Source organism: Ictalurus furcatus, chromosome 4, assembly GCF_023375685.1.
Source record: "Ictalurus furcatus strain D&B chromosome 4, Billie_1.0, whole genome shotgun sequence".
Taxonomy (NCBI): Eukaryota; Metazoa; Chordata; class Actinopteri; order Siluriformes; family Ictaluridae; genus Ictalurus; species Ictalurus furcatus.
In genome coordinates, this window is record NC_071258.1 from 11,442,579 (window position 1) to 11,461,813 (window position 19,235).

The 19,235-nt window shown below is 38.8% G+C and overlaps 1 protein-coding gene and 1 non-coding gene across 2 annotated transcripts; both read left to right on the plus strand.

The window, feature by feature from the left end:
- The first annotated feature begins 475 nt into the window (after nucleotides 1-475).
- Nucleotides 476-18,331, plus strand: eif4g2b (eukaryotic translation initiation factor 4, gamma 2b). Its single transcript, XM_053623884.1, has 21 exons — nucleotides 476-483; nucleotides 3,318-3,428; nucleotides 3,546-3,611; nucleotides 5,551-5,676; nucleotides 5,797-5,899; nucleotides 8,164-8,295; nucleotides 8,403-8,469; nucleotides 8,558-8,709; nucleotides 13,512-13,622; nucleotides 13,704-13,886; nucleotides 13,989-14,127; nucleotides 14,226-14,380; nucleotides 14,512-14,610; nucleotides 14,872-14,985; nucleotides 15,106-15,210; nucleotides 15,361-15,576; nucleotides 15,704-15,962; nucleotides 16,144-16,348; nucleotides 16,468-16,676; nucleotides 16,776-16,897; nucleotides 17,152-18,331. Exons 1-21 carry the CDS (start codon nucleotides 476-478, stop codon nucleotides 17,215-17,217), a joined length of 2,748 nt encoding a protein of 915 aa, XP_053479859.1. The 3' UTR covers nucleotides 17,218-18,331.
- Nucleotides 14,651-14,795, plus strand: LOC128607217 (small nucleolar RNA SNORD97). The gene has a single exon (XR_008385835.1). It is a non-coding gene; the product is annotated as a small nucleolar RNA SNORD97 (small nucleolar RNA).
- Nucleotides 18,332-19,235: the final 904 nt, after the last annotated feature.

Genomic DNA, 19,235 nt, shown 5'->3' on the forward strand with positions numbered 1-19,235 from the left:
GATTTGGTGTCACTCTAACCTTCTCACCCGACATCAGTGCTTGACCTGACTAATGCTCTTGTGGCTGAATGGGCAAATACCCACAGCCACGGTCCAAAATCTAGTGGAAAGCCTTCCCAGAAGCGTGGAGGTGATAATAATAGCAAAGGGGGGAGTAAATATGGAATAGAATATTCAAAAAGCACATATGGGTGAGATGGTCAGGAGTCCACAAACTTTTGGCCAAATAGTTTATGGAGTTTAAATGAACAACAGACTAATACTAACCACACCGGCAGTGAATGGTGATAATGAGCAATACAAATCTCAGTCCTAACCAGTGTTGGGTAAGTAGTCTGATTACATTACTGATTACTGCATGTAACAAATAATCAGATTAATAATTACTTTACTTTCACATTTACTTTCAAAGCCTATCAAACCTAGAAAAAATACACTAAAAGGTGAAACTCAGTTCTTTCAGTAATTTTAGCACATGTCAAGGTATGACATGATCAGAAAAAGTTGAATTTATCATAAAACTTGCCTCAGGTGTTGTCACGTTTTGTAGGACTACAAGACCGATAAAACAGAAAACTTTTCTAGCTAGGCTTGATTGGTGTCACCAACCAAGGGGAGGCACAACTAAGCTATCATTGTATGAGTTGCAAAGTACATTATCTTTCCTTGTGCTTTGCTCATATCATGTTCGTGTAAACTGGAACTCACATAGGCATTTACACACCTTGTTTTCCTGCTCAGCATCAGAGGATGCTAGTGTTTCAGTTTCTCCTTTACTGGTTAAATATATATATATATATATATATATATATATATATATATATATATATATATATATATAAACATATATGTAAATATACACACACACACACACACATACACACACACATATATATATATATCCAGAAATATACATATATAAAACCATAAGCCCCACACCATGATGCTTCCACCTCCAAACTTCACTGTTGGTATAGTGTTTTTAGGGTGATGTGCAGTGTCGTTTCTTCTCCAAACATGGTGTGTAGTATGGCAGCCAAAAAGTTCAATTTAGCTCTCGTCTCTCTACACTCTCCCAGTATTTCATAGGCCTGTCCAAATGTGTTGTAGCAAACTTTAAATGAGCTTTGACATGCCTTTTCTTTAGTAATGGAGTCTTGTGGGGTGAGCGTGAGCAGTGGAGTGCATTGCCTATTGTTTTTTCTGTGATGATGGCACTTGCTGCCTCCAAGTGTTTCTGCAGCTCTTTCCGAGTAGTCCTTGGCTCTTGGGATACTCTTCTGACTATTCTTCTGACTCCCTGTTCAGAAATCTTGCGCAGAGCTTCTGTACATAGCCGGTTGATGACGGAGTGATGTTGCTTCCACTTGCGGATAATGACCCCAATGGTGCTTACTTGAGGATTCAGAAGTTTTAAAATACATCTGTATCCGATTCCATCAATATGTTTCACAACAATAAGGTTGCGAAGATCTTGAGAGAGCTCTATGCTTTTACCCATCATGAGATGTTTCTTGTGCGACACCTTGGTAATGAAAAGTCTTTTTATAGACCATCAGTTTACTAACCCAGCTGATATTAATTTGCACATATATGGGGTATAATTACGTATGGATTTTAACTGGTTCCTTGTCTTACCTTGCCTTGGAGAACTGCTTTTTCTTAGCGTGTTCAGTACTTTTTTCCTGTGTCATTCCACTTTATAACACATAACTTTATTTATGGACTTTACTGTTGTGAATTCTTTTTATTTCCAGATTTCTTGGGTTAATACTGGTGTCTGGTAAAAATTTCATGTGAATAACCTCATTGGAAATATATTTATTGAAAAAAATGTTGACACGTCCAATACTTATTTGCCCCCACTGTATATACTCTGCCTTTCTTTGAATACATGCGAGATCTTGCCATTTGAACGTTATGTGTCTATGTATCATTTGGCAAACTCTCCAAAGCCCTTGGTGTGGGAAGTGTGTGGCTGGGTGAGGGGGCCAACTTTTTGTGTACTTTCTCTTTTCCTAACATCATAACCCGAAGATCACAAATCCTAACAAATTGAATACAAGCACAAATATGAATATTTGGATATACTGATACAGGTGGTATGTTAAACCCTTAATAGAAACTAACAATACAATACACACAATAGACAACAGAATTCAAAATGCCTCAAAATGATAAGATAGGACTATATTTTGACCGTGAGCCATTTACTTGACTATATCAATATAGTACAACATTAACAGTTTCGCGATTTTAGTATGGAAACGCTAAGAAAGAAGCAACTTTTATGTCCAGAGCATGAGAAAAGTCGTGATCATGAGAACACAAGAAAGAAAGAAAAATAATGCATGGCCTCATAGGGCTTCCGTATTTTATTTTTCCTGATCATAAGGAAATATATCTTCATACCGGTATATCGGTACATCCCTACTGGTGACGTCATTTGCGTCGTGGTGCTGTGTAGATAACTAGCTTGAGCGCTCGGAGGAGATATCTCCTGTTTCCTTTTATGCATATTGGCGTGTATATTCTTTAAACGGCTTTTGTTTGTTTTAGTTTTTTCCCCCCCTCTCTCACAAATTTCTCTTTTTGGCCTGAAAAAAAAATCCTCAAAGCTGAAGTTGCCTCGGTAAAGGTAAGAGCGGAATGTAGGTATTTCAAAATGGCTGTTAGCCGACGTTTAGTCCCAGCGCAGCTTTTGAACAGCATTAGCTCTTCGAGAAAATAACGCAGTTAGCTGCTAGCTAATTGTATAAAATGGCGTCGTGTTTAACAATATCGGTGTTTGTGCTAAGTTTTGTAGCTTAATTATTTTATCTGCGGTTAATAAATTACTATTTTACTCAATTAAAAAGCTAGCTCGATGGGGGGGATAAAAGCAGTATCTTGTTATAGGTTAGCCGGAGCTAGCTTAGCTGCGGTCTGTGGTGAAAATGCGCAGTTATAAAATGCGACACATTAAATTGAACACATGAAAATGTGTAGGATTCGTTATTTATAGAGCTAATACTGCTTGTGCAACTCCTCTTCAATATATTATTCCATCGCATTTAATTTGTTTTACCATATTATCTTTTGGGTTTTTTCTCCTGTAAAAAAAATCTTGTAGGCCAAGGATGCTAAAGGATCCTAGCTTGTTAAAAGCCTGGCCTTTGCGACCGGCTGAAACCTCAGTAAGGGTATGATTGTGTGTCATTAAGGGCACACATGTAACGTGCATCTAGTTGTATTTATCAGTGGTTAGTGGCTGTAATAAATGTGGCCCTCATCCTCTGCTGCAGTCCTTTAACGCTGTTTGTGTGTGTGCGCTGCAGCTCGGTCTTTCCTCCACCCCGCCCTTTCTTCATTATTCTTTGGAAGATTCATCGTTATCAAGCCGCCAAAGTGGAGAGTGTGATCGCAGAAGGGGGTTCTTCTCGTTTCAGGTATGTGATATTGATGATTTGGTCTAATCTTTCATCGGCCTATTAATCATTTCATCATTGGAGAATGTTAAGCCCTGCAGGGATTGTTTGTCGAGTAATGTTTCTCTTTTGTTCCAGTGCTTCTTCGGGCGAAGGAGGAGGTAGGGGTGCACCTGAGCACGATCCCAAGACTGCTGGAAACAGGTGAGTAATTATTCAATACAAAGTCCCCCGTCCCCCCCTTATTTATAACCTAAAGAACTTATGTTTTTTTTTTTTTTTTTAAACTTAGGCAATTTTACTGATGAGTGAATTAATTAAAACAGGATGAGAACATACTTTTCCTTGTTGCCTTTTTTTTGACTGGATGAGTTGGTAAAAGAAAATGTCTATCTACATGGGTATGACTAAGCACATTGAACATTAAAATGTAAGTATTGCATATAGAGGTACAAACAACAAAATCCTAGCAGGCAGAGAGGGGGGAAAAAAATCTCTCAGCAACCAGCTGATTGTATCTAAGTTATTATGAAACGTGGAAGTGAGTAATAGCTTATGTTTCCTCTTTTTATGCAAGGTGCCCGGTTTGATTCATATGTGCTTGCTTGTAAATGCAGTAAAGTAATAGAAGTACTCTGAGTTATTGCTACTAATTGTGATGTTGTTTTTACTTATTTATGTACAAGAAATCTGTGTGGGAGAAAACATGAACAGCTGACTCATGTCTGCAGTAACTCGGCTTTTCACTCATCAATAACTCGCAATACATTTGATACCCAAGTGCATTTCCCAGTATTTTTGAACTTCATTGCAAGTAGAAATATAAATAGAAAACATCTACTCTTATTCCGGTATAATATTTTCTTTTGCCTTTGGTTAGCTTCTAATTCTGAGTTATGAGTGTGGCTATTTGACATTGTGAGCCACTGTTATGAACAGATGTGGCTAATGTTAGTTTGCTAGTTAGCCAGTCTCATGATTGTATCGGAGAACAAACCAAACAACTCCTGAAATAACTTAATCTTTGTCTGCATCAGCTGCTGTTAAGGGACACAAAACACAACTGCGCTATTAAACTGCTAGCTAATCTCAGTAACATTTAACTTGGTTCACATGCAGTTTAACTTGCATTTATTTGTTTATATCCTTCTGACGAGACTCCACCCAACCTTTTCTCTGGGTATGGATGCTCCTCCAATAGGGCTTCTCTCCACAAAGAAAAAAGGGCAATCGAAAAGAACATGGTTTCTGTAGACTCAAAGATTTTATTCAACGGCGAAGAACATCTTTATTTTTAGGAGGCGGGTGAAATTCCTATGGCATCGCACACCCACTTTCAGCTCTGGTGTGCAGTTTATGGTTGAAACACACCTACTCTAAGAAAACCTTTTGTTCGTGCCACTTATCATGACATCCCCTGACTACACAAACAACACTAGTTTCTGTGAGTCCATAACCATTAACATGACTGATGAAACATTTCAGATAAGGTGCATAAGCTTACTTTATAGAATTGTTACAAAATTAACATCAGTGCAAGCCCAGTCTGCAGTCTTGTTCACATTATACTGCACATAATAAAGTATATAACTAAGATAAGTATATTGAATTTGACCAAAAATAATACATGCCTAACTTCTAGAGTTTTGTCAGTTACATAAAAGGAAAACTTAAAACAACTTATCTGCCCAAACAGGAACTAGCTTAATACATAAAGAGAATTTTGAAGTAGGGTTATGTCATACATGCTGAAAGAAACTCTATAATGGATGCATTGTTCATCAACCTAAAAAGCAGGTATTTTGTATTTCTTGGTTTACAAGTTTTTTGATCCAAGAGTTTATAGGCCTCATAGATAAAATCTTCACAAAGCGAAAGTAGCCACAAATGCACCTTTCACATGTATCCTTTCCCCTTCATGAAATCGGCTCTTCTTGGCAAATTTTATTCACATTTCACCTGACCTTTAGCTGAAAAGCAAAAAAAAAAAGTGTGGTTTTCAGGTGTTTCCAGTTTCACCATAGCAAACATTGTAAATGCTACAACTAAACTAGATATTGGCACCATCTGTGTAACTCTTTATGCAGATTCTGCAATACACTTAATGTAACCCTACTTAACATAAACTGTTATTCCTCCTTAGCGAGTACCTGGGGAAAACCCCAGGGCCTAGCGTTCAGAAATGGGTTCCTTCACGAAGCACTAGACGAGATGTCAACTCCACTGATGACAAAGAGCATCAGGATGCAATATTTAGAAAAGTAAGAGGGTAAGTATCTAAGTCTTTTGTCATTGTTTCATGAGTCTGCTGATATTATCAACCTTAAATATTTGCAGATATATTTAAGTATTACAGGATTCATCATTTTTTGATTATTTCTTTTGGTAGGATACTTAATAAACTGACCCCTGAAAAGTTTGACAAGCTATGCCTTGAGCTCCTCAATGTGGGCGTAGATTCTAAGCTCGTCCTCAAAGGAATCATCTTGCTGGTAGGTGAAACAAAAAAAATGAATTTCCTATAACAGTAGCTCTGACAGTATTGCCAGCTGTAAGCAAATCATAGGGTTTTTTTTTATATAAATGTTTATTGCAATGCGCTATGCATTTTATGTACCTATTTCGTAGAAACTTGTAGGGTGGACACACAACTTATGTCTAACAATAAACGTAGTCAGGTCCATAAATATATGTACATTGACAGTCATTATTATTTTAGCTGCCTGCCACTGTATATTGGATTTGATACTTTAATTGAGCTTAAAGTTAAGACTTTCAGCTTTAATTTGAGGGTATTTACATCCACATCAAGTGAACAGTGTAGGAATTTCAGCACTTTATGTGGTCCCCCTCTTTATAAAGGAGCAATTGAGCCAAAGTAATAGACTGCTCAGCTGTTCCAAGGCCAGGTGTGTGTTATTCCTTCACTTACAAGTAAGCAGATAAAAAGTCTAGAGTTGAAGTGTGGTATTTGTGTTTTGTATCTGTCGCTGTTATAAACTCTCAATATAAAGTCCAAACAGCTGTCACTGCCGGTGAAGTGAGCCATCATTAGGCTGAGGGAAGAAAAAAAAAAACCTATCAGAAAGATAGCAGAAGCATTAAGTATGTCCAAATCAACTATCTGGTATACTTTAAAAAGAAATGATGCACTAGTGAGCTGTGAAAGGAACACCAAAATGCCAGGAAAACAACTATGGTGGATGACATGAGAATTATTTTCCTTTCACACCAGTCGGCCAGATCAAGAACACCCTCCAGCAGGCGTGGTGTGATCCCAAGCATACCACCTCATCTTATGCCATGCGCATGTATGGCTGCGATTGTAACTAGTTCCATTGTATTTATTGTGACTGCTGACAAAGGTAACAGGATGAATTCTGAAGTGTATAGGGCTATAAATTATGCGCAGATTCAGCCAAATGCTTCAAAACCCATTGGACAGTGCGTAACAGTGCAGATGGACAATGACCCTGAAGTATACATCAAAATCAACCCAAGACAGTTTAAGGCAAAGAAGTTGAATGGGACCATGTCAATCACCAGAGCTGAATCCAATTTAGCATGTTTCACTTGCTGAAGGCGAAACTGAAGGTAAAGTGCCCCAAGAATGAGCAGGAACTGAAGACTGCTGCATTAAAAACCTGGCAGATCATGACCATGGAAGAAACCCAACGTATGGTGATGTCTGTATTTTAAGAATTTGCCAGTATTAAAAATGACAATTTATGATTTAGTTCGTCCAATTTTGGTCACTTGCGGCGGGGGGTGCACTTTATACACATTTCACCAGAGTTGGATGTAAATCCGCTCCAGTGTACTGTGGTAGACAGCTAAAATAACTAACTTTTTCAGTGTCCAAATATTTATGGCTCTGTCTAATTTAAGTGTTGTATAAAAAAGAAAGAAAACAATTCTTGCTATTGTTAACATAACAAAACAAATACAATGTGTAATGTATGTAATCATTCACAAATTGCTGTGGTATAAGAGGAATAAAATTTCTGGGTAGTAACAGCATCACATCACACCGTTGTTTGTTTTACTATAATAGCAAGTCTCTGTTTTATTCCTTACATAAAAGCTGTCGCCTCTGGCTTGCTCATTTGAGGTACATGTGAAATTAAAATTTTATATCTGGATTTCTCTGAAGCTGCTTTGTGACAATGTCGACTGTTAGAAGTGAATTGAATAAAATATTTTATTGCATTCAAATAATACAGTGACTCTCACAAATCACTGTGGTCTGATTTTAAGGTTTATTAATTTAACATATGTTGAACTTTGGACAAATGTCAGCTTGTTTACTAGTTACCTAGTTGGTTAGCAGTTTAGGATGGCCAAACGACATGTAGTTGTTTTCTAAATCGCTTGTTCATTCATATTCATGAGTGAAAATTGTGAGGCATTAAAAAGCACAGTAAATTCTACATAAATTATTTTTAATTTATTCAGTTCTGAGCCACTTTCAAGTTGTATAATTATATATATATATATATATATATATATATATATATATATATATATATATATATATATATAATATATATATATATATATATATATATATATATATATATATACACTATATAATGTTGTTTTGCGTTAGTAAGGAATATTCAATCATGCTTGCATTTCATTATTTAACATTTTAATTTCCAACAGATTTTTAAAAGCTTGTAGCTCCTCATTAAGTAGTAACATAATACAAGATTCCATTTATATTCCAGGTGTCTTCTTTTATCTTCCTTTGTAGATCGTAGACAAAGCCCTAGAAGAGCCAAAATACAGCTCACTCTATGCTCAGCTATGTCTGCGTTTGGCAGAGGATGCACCAAACTTTGACGGCCCAGGACCTGAGATTCAAACCCCACCAAAACAGAGTACAGTAAGTTTGCAGTACAGTGCACAGTTTTGTTGAATTTTTTTTTTATATAATTTTCTTTTTAAACTGTTCTATGACTAACTCCTGCTAAGCTGCGTTATGCTTTATAGACTTTCAGAAGACTTCTGATTAGCAAACTTCAAGATGAATTTGAGAACCGCACCAAAAATGTTGAAAGTGAGTGTTGCCAATTTCCCCCTCTTTGTTTTTGGATATGTATTGGAGGTTGTTGCTGAACATGTACACTTCAATCTCCTTCTTGTAGTCTATGACAAAAAAGACAGCCCTCTCACTTCAGAAGAAGAAGAGCAGCGTGGCATTGCCAAGCTCAAGATGCTTGGTAACATTAAATTCATTGGGGAACTTGGCAAACTTGACCTCATCCATGAATCTATCCTTCATAAGTGCATCAAAACAGTAAGTAGTATGTGCTACATTGTGTTTTTCTCCATATTTTATGATATGGGTTTATTTAAAGGGATAGTTCACCCAAAAATGAAATTCTGTTCTCAATTACTCACCCTTTCATTCATCTTTGGAACACAAATAGAATTTTTAATGAAACCTGGGAGGTTTCTGTCCCTTCATTTACTGTCCAGTAACCAAAACGTTCAGGTTCCAGAATCAGCAGACATCTTTGTTACAAAGATTGTTTTATGTGTACAACGTCCCTCTTCCTCTGCTGTAAACAGTGCAGTGCTCGTGGATTCTGTGAGAGCGGAGGCTGAGTCGCAAGAACAATCTTTGTAATAAAGATGTCTGCAGATTTTGGCATAGCGTACTTGCATTTTATTTATTTTTTTGTCTGCTTTCGCCGACATTTCTTTCCCTGCTCTCGCGTCAATACAACATGCATGCATCGTTGTTCTCTTGTGAATGCGCATCGGAGATCTATGGGGAAGTGAAAATGTTCTGTGAATAAAGACTTATGTTACGACCCAGGCTAAGTTGAGCCGCACAGAGTAACCAGCTTGCGGTTCAAAGGGGAAGATCTCTTAATAAGGGAAGCCAGGAGCGACAGACATACAAACACTTTTCAATAAAGTGGAGGTATATTGTAATAATAGGCAAGTGTGTCTATACAACTGTAAATAGTACACAACACCAGGTGTAGCTTCTGGGTAGGCTAAGGCCTAAATATTTAACAAAATAATTATTGGTTTATAGAGCTTCTTTACCGAAAATGTAAAACAAAAATACAAATGTACTTCCCTAGTCCAAAACCAGAGACAAAAAGGACTCCACTCCCAAAAGAAATAGAAGCCACACCCTTACTGCCCTTAAGTCAAGTGGAAAAAAATATACAGTGGTGTGTGTATTTTTTATATTAATGAAGTAATTAATTAATTACACACAAAAACGGGTACAGGGAGAACCAAATTCAGTCATAACCAGAACAGCAGTCAGAGCAAAGAATTCTATAACCACAAGGGCAAGCAAACATGAACCAAACACAATCTCCTAACACACAATCGTAGGTAACCACTTCCAACTTCCTCCTCAACAACCTCCTTCTCCACAACACCTCTCCACCATCCTCCTCTCTTCCTCTTTAAATAGGGTCACCTATTAGTGATGTCATTGTGGGTGGTGGGAGCAAAGCAGGCTGGAAACTCTTGGAGGGAGTTCGGACCTGCATGGAAAACATAGGACGATGCACGCAAAACAAGACTTCCATCCCCTAAGATAGCATGTTGTTACACCCCCCAATCTAATTGTGAATCCAAAAGGGTTCACAACAACAAACAAAAAATACCCTCAGTAACATCACGCTCGTGAAAATATATCGGCTATCACATTTTGGGCACCTGTCTTATGAGCAATCACTAAATTAAAACCTTGCACAACAAGAGACCATCACATGATCATTTTATTGGTGCTACACTTATAGTGTAGAAAGATTAGGTGTTTACGGTCAGTAAAGACTGGCACAGGAGTGGAACTATCACCAAGATATACTTTGAAATCTTGCCTGGCTAGTAACAAAGCAAGAGCTTCTTTTCAGTGGTTTTATAGTTGAGTTGATGTTTTAATAATTACTTGGAGAAGTAACAAACTGGGTGTTCTATCCCTTGATCATCTTGTAAAAGCGCTGCTCCTGCACCCGTGCTACTGGCATCCACTTCTTCTAACTTAAATGGTCTGCTCAGGTCCGGGGTAGACAAAACTGGAGAACTAGTCAGGAGGCGTTTAACCAACTCAAAGGCAGACTGACACTCACACTGCCTAACGTAACAGGTTAGTTAAAGGCAGAACCACAGAAATTTAGACAAAAACGTCAGTAGTAGCCAGCCATCCCTAAAAAGTGACGGAGGTCATGCGTCATCATAGGAGCTGGGAACAAGCGCATTATTTGAATTTTGTCACTTAATTGTTTAACCATCTCTTGTCCCACCTGTTTACTCAAAGAGGAGACAACTCCTTTCCCTAACTCGCATTTATCCAAATTCAAAACTAAGGAAGCGTCTGAGAGACCAGTAAAAACGCACTCTAGTAGCTCAAAGTGTTTCTTCCAGATATCTGAATAGACTACCACATCGTATGTAGGTATGGCGCAATTCAGAACATTCCCCAGTACTCGATTCATCAGCCGCTGGTTAGTAGCCGGCGTGTTATGAAGACCAAATTCCATGACCGTATACTGGAGGAAATTATCGGGTGTAGCGAAAGCAGAGATCTCTGCTGCTCGTGGGGTGAGGGTAATTTGCTAGTAACCCTTAAGCAGGTCCAACTTGCTAGTGAACTTAGCTGCACCAACCGAACCAACACAATCCTCCATTCTTGGAAGAGGGAACGATTCAGGCTTGGTCAACTTTTCTATAATCTGTACAAAAACAAAAGGAACAGTCCGCTTTCGGAACCAAAAGACAAGGGGAGCACCATGGGCTCAACCTCTGAACATCCAATTTATTTCCCAGTAAATTGTCAGTTTCCTATTTCATAAGAGCCCTTTTAGTAGGATTTACCTGATATGTGTGTTGTCTAATCAGCAGATACTCACTTATGTCAATATAATGTTCAATAATGGTTGTGTGGGACGGAATTTCAGCAAACAAATTGGGAAACTTACTGGTTGTCTTTCTGAAATGATAGACAACTCTTCCAATTTCTCGGGCAAGGGGGGCAGGGGGAACAACCTGATCAGATTTACCTACTAACGGGCAAGTGTGACAAGTTCTGCAGTATTTTGTGACCTCACTTTTCATACCAGGCCAAATCAAAATAACATGAGGCACGCTGGTACATCTTATGGCCCCTTGCATGTCCAGAACAAGAATGATCATGAGCTAATGTCAGAAAATGACTTCTCAGTTGGTTAGGAACCACCACCTGAAATGCTTCCAACCAACCATCAGTGGAACTAGGAGGAGACAATTTCCCTATTAACAACCAATGTTAAATAAAATATAAAAATACTGATGAGGTTTGGATTTGGATTCACCGTTTACGGATTCAGGACACTGTGCTTACGAAGTGTCTAATTACTGAGCACCCACTAACTGGTCATGAGACACAGGTAGATTTATCTCTGGGATTGGACGGATCTCTGTCATGTGGTACTTCACAGGTATTATCAAGTTCCTTACAGGGCTCCTTTCAAGATGGAAAGGATGCAGATAAATCAGCGTCAGCCAGTTTCTTCTGTTGAGCATGCGTTAACGCACGAACGGGGAACACCGAGGAGTGCTCATCACCAGGCTGAGAATTATCACTCCGAATCTAATTCAGGTTAAAGAAAACTTTATTTCCAGAAATATAATTTCCCAAAATGACTGAAACACCACTAACTGGCAGAGCTGGACGAACAGCCACCTTCACAAGACCTGGGAAATCCTGTTTCCAAATATACCGTATACAGAGGCACACGAATTACAGCCAGTTCAATGCCTTGGATTAAAACATCACTGCCTGCACAAGAAGTTTCAGAGAAGGGTAACACACTTTCTAACACAAAAGACTGAGCAGCACCGGTGTGTCTCAGTACGCGTACAGGCTTTATCTCGGCAGGACCTAAGGACACACATCCTGAATATACAAAAGCTTCAAATACTGGCTCAATTGGACAAAGACTTCCTGAAGTGCTCTGTGATTCCGTGGCTATGTTAACCTTGTGAATGTTGCCTCGCTTGCTTTTGCTGTAATACTGGGCAATTTGTGATGATCTGACCTGGCTCATGACAATAAAAACAGCCACGAGACCCAGCTGAGGGGTTTAGAAAAGGTACGGGTTTTAGTCACAGGTTTCGACGAACGAGCTGATTCATCTTTCCGAGATGAAGGAGGACTGAACACAACTTTATGGGTCACCACAAACTCATCCATGAAAATGGCAGCTTAAGACAATGTCTCAATTTTCTGCTCATTCAAATGTACCACCAACAATTCTGGCAAACATAACTTAAAAGCTTTAATAATATCAGTTCCTTAAACTGGTCAAAATTTCTCATGCCGCTAGCTGAACACCATTTATCACTTAGCGTGGTTTTCTCACAGGCAAATTCCACATAGGTTTGGTGCAATGACTTAAGTGTTCCTAAAATTTTGCCAGTAAGCTTCTTGTACGAGTTCATATGCGTGGAGAACTGTCGCCTTAACAGTGTCATACTCTAATCTCTTTTCTGATGTGTGGACAGAACATGCTTCTTGTGCTTTACCAGATAGTTTACACTACAATAACAACCTCCACAAACTTTTTGGCCAATGTAACGTCGTTGCTATTATCTCGAATACAGCAAGATAAGCATCTACTTCATCTTCTCAAAGTACAGGCACTAAACCAATGTGTCGTCTAACATCAAAGACAGGCGAACTCACCGGTGAGGACTGCACTGAAGCAGGTGGCAGGCTGGAGTGCTCGGCGTCAACGGTATATAAGGGGAGGTTACAATCAGGGAGCTAAACTTCCATGGCAGCTGCACCAGCTTCCGCTGCTGAGCTGCCAGGTCGAGCCTTCTCTCTTCAGCGTCCAGCTCCCAAATTCGCAGTAGTTGTGTCTGGTACTCTTGCTGCTTAACCTCTAACTCGAGCTCTTTTAGCACTAGTTAAAAGTTTTCATTAAAAATGTCTTTTTAAAAATTTGCGTTCCAAAGATGAACGAAAATATTATTGGTTTGGAACGACATGATGGTGAGTAATCGATGACAGAATTTTCATTTTTGGGTGAACCATCTCTTTAATGTCATGTACTTATGTCCTTTTTTTTTTTAATTACCTTTAAGCTTTTGGAAAAGAAGAAGAGGATCCAACTTAAGGATATGGGGGAGGATCTGGAGTGCCTCTGTCAGATAATGAGAACTGTGGGTCCTAGACTTGATCATGAAAAAGCCAAGGTAAATGGGCTGGGTTTTAGGAATATTGGTACCATCACATAGATTTATGGTAATCGTGAACAAATTTTCATAAACCCACAGTCTTTGATGGATCAGTACTTTGGTCGCATGCGATCCTTAATGAACAACAAGGACATGCCAGCCAGGATTCGTTTCCTATTGCAAGACACGCTGGAGCTACGGGAGAACAATTGGGTTCCTCGCAAAGCCTTTATTGACAATGGACCAAAGACGATTAATCAGATTCATCAGGAGGCAGTGAAGGTGAATTACTGCTTTGTCTCCTAATCTTTTGTTTGAAGAAACACGCCAGATCTTTTCTTTTTTCACTTTGCAGCAAGTAATTAAATGTCAAACTTTCTCCAGGAAATGGGTGTCTTCATTCCACCCATGAGCCATGGATTTAGAATGGACTTCTTTCTGGAAGGGCCCTTCATGCCATTCAAGATGAAATTGGACAGAGAAACTCTGGGAGGATTGGCTGACATGTTTGGACAAATGCCAGGTGAGCTTAGCATTAACTGTGAACATAAATGTACTTTATTGTTATGGAACACCTTTTTGTTAGTTTTCATCATGCATCTACTTAATGCATTTGCACAGGCAGTGGAATAGGAACTGGACCAGGAGTAATCCAGGACAGATTCTCGCCCACACTGGGACGTCACCGCACAAACCCGCTTTTCAATGGCCACATGGCTTTTGCACAGCCATCTCAGTTTGACTTGGCTATTAACCCCTTTATGAAGTCTAATCAGGTATTTCAGTGGGGCTACAATGGCAAAATTCAGTGTTTTTATTACATAGGTATTAACCAGCTAATACTGCAACTATATACATGTAAACTTCTCTAGAAATATTTAAGTGAGCCCCTTTTTTCCATCTTTAGGGACAGAATCAGCATTTCCAGATCCATTCCGCCCAGCAGCAAGTTCAGTCCAAGGACATGCACCCACGTTTCAAGAAGGGGCAGCTCAATGCAGATGAGGTAAATCACAAAGAGAAAACACAATCTATCCTTGCTTCATGCACCCAGTGATTATAAAAAGACGCGTTATTCTGAGGGTTTTGCTAGATGTCAGCTTTTCTACCTTTTCTCCTCTATATTTTCTTCCCCTGTTCTCTGAAGCTGACAACTGGTCCGTTGACTGCGATTATGAGATATGAGGGTGCAAATTTCTAACATATTTGTGAACACAGTGAACACTTAGAACCAACCCGGTTTAACCATCTTTAATATGTCCTGTAGATTAGTCTGAGACCAGCTCAGTCATTCATGTTGAATAAGAACCAGGTATCAAAGCTTCAGCCTCAGATTCCCACCATGATGCCGCCCAGTGCTCAGACACCACCACTTGGACAGGTTGCACACCTCTATAAATGCTTTGAGTAAAAGGATTTATATGGTTTGAGTAGATATGTCTCTTGGAATCCTAATTATTTCACTTATTTTGTTTGTCTTATGTTTGTGTCTGTACTCAAGCCTCCACAGCTTGGTCTGAAAACTAATCCTCCTTTGATCCAAGAAAAACCTCAGAAGATCAGTAAGAAACCTGCCCCTACCAAGGAGGAATTGCTCAAAATGACAGTATGGGTTTTTTTTGTTTTGTTTTGTTTTTTTATTTCAGGTTCTATTATATGCTTTTCTTGTTTAAACATGTACACATTTTCTTATTAAATATGATAAAGTTGCTCCACTTGTAATAAAATCACACCCAAGTCTGATGTGTGCCCTTAGGAAACCTTAATAGCAGAATACCTGAAAAGTAAGAATGTGGAAGATGCAGTAAATAGTGTGAGGGAGATGAAGGCTCCTAGACATTTCCTGCCAGAATTGTTGAGTAAGATTATTCTATGTTCTCTGGAGTGGTCTGATGAGGATAAGGAGCATGTTGGCACTCTGATTCATGCCCTGCGCACAGAAGGACTTGTCACAGGAGAAAATTTCATGCAGGTAAAATTTCATTCATAAGTTCTGAATAGCTGAAATGAGAAGCCCCAAATATTTTAGAGAGATTTGTGCTAATACATTTTACACTGTTGTGTAAATATTATATACCATTTATTTTATTTCCCGCCAGGCTCTGATGAATGTGCTGGATCAGTGTCCTAAGATTGAGACAGACATCCCTTTGGTGAAGTCTTACCTGGCTCAGTTTGCGGCACGTGCTGTCATTGCTGAGCTAGTCAGCATTGCGGAGTTGGCCCACCCACTTGAAAATGGCACCCATTTCCCCCTTTTCTTGCTGTGCCTACAGCAAGCGTCCAAACTGAAGGACCGTGATTGGCTCACTGAACACTTCCAGCAGAGCAAGGTTAACATGCAGAAGATGCTCCCAGGTCTGCATTGTCCCTTTAGCATGCCCAATGTTTAACATAAATGTATTTTGTTTTATTTGTTATCTTTGCCATCAAAGTGGAAATGGTTTTTCTAATAAATCAATTAAAACAAAAGAAATGAATAAATAAATGAAATATTTTGATGCAAAGATTCTCAGTGTCTTCATGTTTGTTTTCTTAGAAATTGATCAGAATAAGGACCGTATGGTGGAGATTCTCGAAGGGAAGGGCCTGAGCTTTCTCTTTCCCCTGATGAAACTAGAAAAAGAGCTCCTGAAGCAGATCAAGGCAGACCCTGCTCCCCAAAGCATTTACAAATGGATCAAGGACAACATTTCACCAAAACTTCATACAGACAAGGGCTTCATCAACATTCTCATGACCAGGTACGGAGACCAAAACATTTTGTTATTACTATTGTAACATGAAAGATTAGTCCACATTATGTATCCACAATGTTGCAAGTAGTACAGTGGTAGTGTCTGATCCTGCTTTTGTGCTTCAGCTTCCTGCAGTACATCTCAGCTGAGCTGTCCCTGTCTGAGGGTGATGACCACCTGGGTGCACCCACGAAAGAGCAATTGGAGCAAGAAAAGCAGCTGCTTCTATCCTTCAAGCCGGTTATGCAGAAGTTCCTCCACGACCACACTGACCTGCAAGTAAGTGCCCTGTATGCTCTACAGGTGCACTGCAACACGCATGCTTTTCCCAAAGGTAAGCCACCTGCAATTGCTACTTCTGTAATTCTAGCAGATTCATGTGAGGATTCAGAAACGGACATCTCTGTGCTCTTTGCTGACTTCTCCTATTTAGGCATGTTGCTTCGTTACTTTGTTCACTTGTATGACATGGAGATAATTGAAGAAGATGCCTTCCTTGCTTGGAAAGAAGATATTACCCAAGAGTTCCCTGGAAAAGGGAAAGCCTTATTCCAGGTAATTGTTTAAAGCATGGTCAAGCTGTTACTAGAGGAGGCTCAGAAGTAAGGGATTTTAACTCTCCCACACCTCTCCCTTTATTCTCCTATTCTAGTGTCCTGAACACTGTTGAGGTGTTATTGTGATTTAAGTGATGCTCTCTCTCATATAAGCATAATGCCACAGTTGTGGCATTGTATATTGTGCCATTTCTTTACTACTTTTTTTTTTCTGCCCCTTCCCCCCTCCCTTTCTTTCTCTCTCCTCTCTAGGTGAATCAGTGGCTAACATGGCTGGAGACCGCTGAGGAAGAGGAGTCCGAGGAGGAGGCTGATTGAAGGGAAAAATCACCCATAACACAATCCACTAGACCCTTCCGGTTACTACTGCAATAGCACATGCTTTTCACCTCCACAATACATTCTGCTCTGCTGCTAGATCCAGTGAACATATTGAAATGTGTATTATTGTAATCAAAATCTTGGCTTGTAATGTAATAAGTCTCTATTGGTTTACTTTAATATCGATCAATTTGATTTACTGGTAAAACTTGCATATAGGGGCTTGCTTGACAGCTAAACCTGAGCAGTGATTTTAGTCCTAGTTTTGTTGGCACAACAATAAATGCCTGTGTGATTTGGTTTAAATCATTTTAGCATGTCTGCATTTTTGAACAAATTTGGTGGTTGAATCTAGAAGGCTGCTTCTAAGGAGCACACAAATAAGACCATGTGACTTGTCTGTTTATCCTTTGACATGCATGTCCTTGAAACTCTAGTCAGAGATTTTTGTTTCTATAACCTGTTAGTAGTTGTCCATTTCTACCTCGTTTAGAATATCATGTCCAACACACTACTTGTTTCCAGAATTTGCAGCACAGCTTTATTGTTTATTGAATACTGTTGATAGTTAGGAAGAAAGGAAAAAATCTAAATGGTGACTGCTAATGTCCTTGTTCTCCTGCATTTATGTGTTGACTTCAGCATTTGACTGTGTGATGGATGATAAGTAATGACTTTGTCAGGTGTAGTGTTGCAATAGCAAATGTTCTGCAGTATTATTGCAATGGTAGATGCAGTACCCTGTTATTGCCTTGGATATAAATTCTACTAAAAACAAAAATCCAAAGTGGATATTTTAACTGTTTAAAAAAAATAAAAATTAATAAATATTAAAAATGAATAGTTAACTCCTCATTCTGCTTTTTATATTCAGAATAAGTGAAAGGCTTTCGCCCTTGTCAATATGTAATGCACAGGAAAACTGTTACTGACAAGTGTTTTAAATTTATTTGACTTTCATTGATTTCACACCATTATTTTCTCTGAGGTATTTGTGTCCGTGTATGTAAGAATATATATAACTCATGGTCATGTCATGGTAAGGTTTTTAGTGCTCTGTATGCTACTCTACTGTTTTCACTTTCAGTAAAGGAAATCAATTATAAAAAAAGTTTATGCTTCCTATTTTAAATGCTGTATAAAGGCTGTTTTACACTATTAATATCCTCGTGATAAAGGAATTCTTTCACAATTACCTTTTTATTTTTTTTAAGTTAACATCTGTAGTTATCTATTGTATTGGTGACAAAAGACAGGCAAACTAAAGTCACCAAATTGCAGAATGTTATCACTTCATTCTCACTATCATGAGACAATGTTAATCACATGTGAACATAACTGATACCATCCACCCCAGAAATTATTGACGTGAGCATGTGCGGTGTAACATGCAATCAATTTATAAAACCACTGTTCTCACACCGGCAGTTTTAAAATGGTAAAATCCCATCAAGTAGTGTGTAACCATCTTGGCTTCATGATGAGAACGGATTATTCTTGTTCGGTGGGAATCCAGAAGTATTCAACCACTTTTCTACTTCTCCTCAGAGCACTGCTGTCATGTGGATCTGCTCCCATTGGTGACAGTTCACTGAAGTGAGCTGGTCCAGAGTCTCTTCCTGCTGTGGGAGCTGCGACCCTGAGAAGGGTTCTTAAAATAAAAAATAAATAAACACAATTGCACATTCAGTAACAAATTTAGGTTTGTCTGGTGGTCAAGAACTTTCAAATTTTCAAAAGATTTCAGTAGAGTAGCTGAAAATGGGAAATGTGATCCAGTGATGTACCTTCCTGAGCTCTTTTCTGAGTCCTCATCACTTGCTTGAGCTGTTGAAATATACACAGGGTCCCCTTCCTAAGTGGTTGAAAACCTAATCAGGCCTGGTCATTTGCTTTTTATTGTAAATAGTAAAGGTTTATAGCAGGGAAAACAGTACCGTGAAGTTTCTCGGAGTTCCATCACGGTTCTTTAGGATCTTAATCCTCTGGTCACTCTCAGTCATACAAAGAAAGTA

What these genes read in the sequence shown, in the direction of transcription:
- eif4g2b (XM_053623884.1), top strand. An exon ending in TTCATAAGTGCATCAAAACA is followed by an intron (nt 8,710 to 13,511) that starts GTAAGTAGTATG and finishes ATTACCTTTAAG; the next exon opens with CTTTTGGAAAAGAAGAAGAG. An exon ending in TTGATCATGAAAAAGCCAAG is followed by an intron (nt 13,623 to 13,703) that starts GTAAATGGGCTG and finishes ATAAACCCACAG; the next exon opens with TCTTTGATGGATCAGTACTT.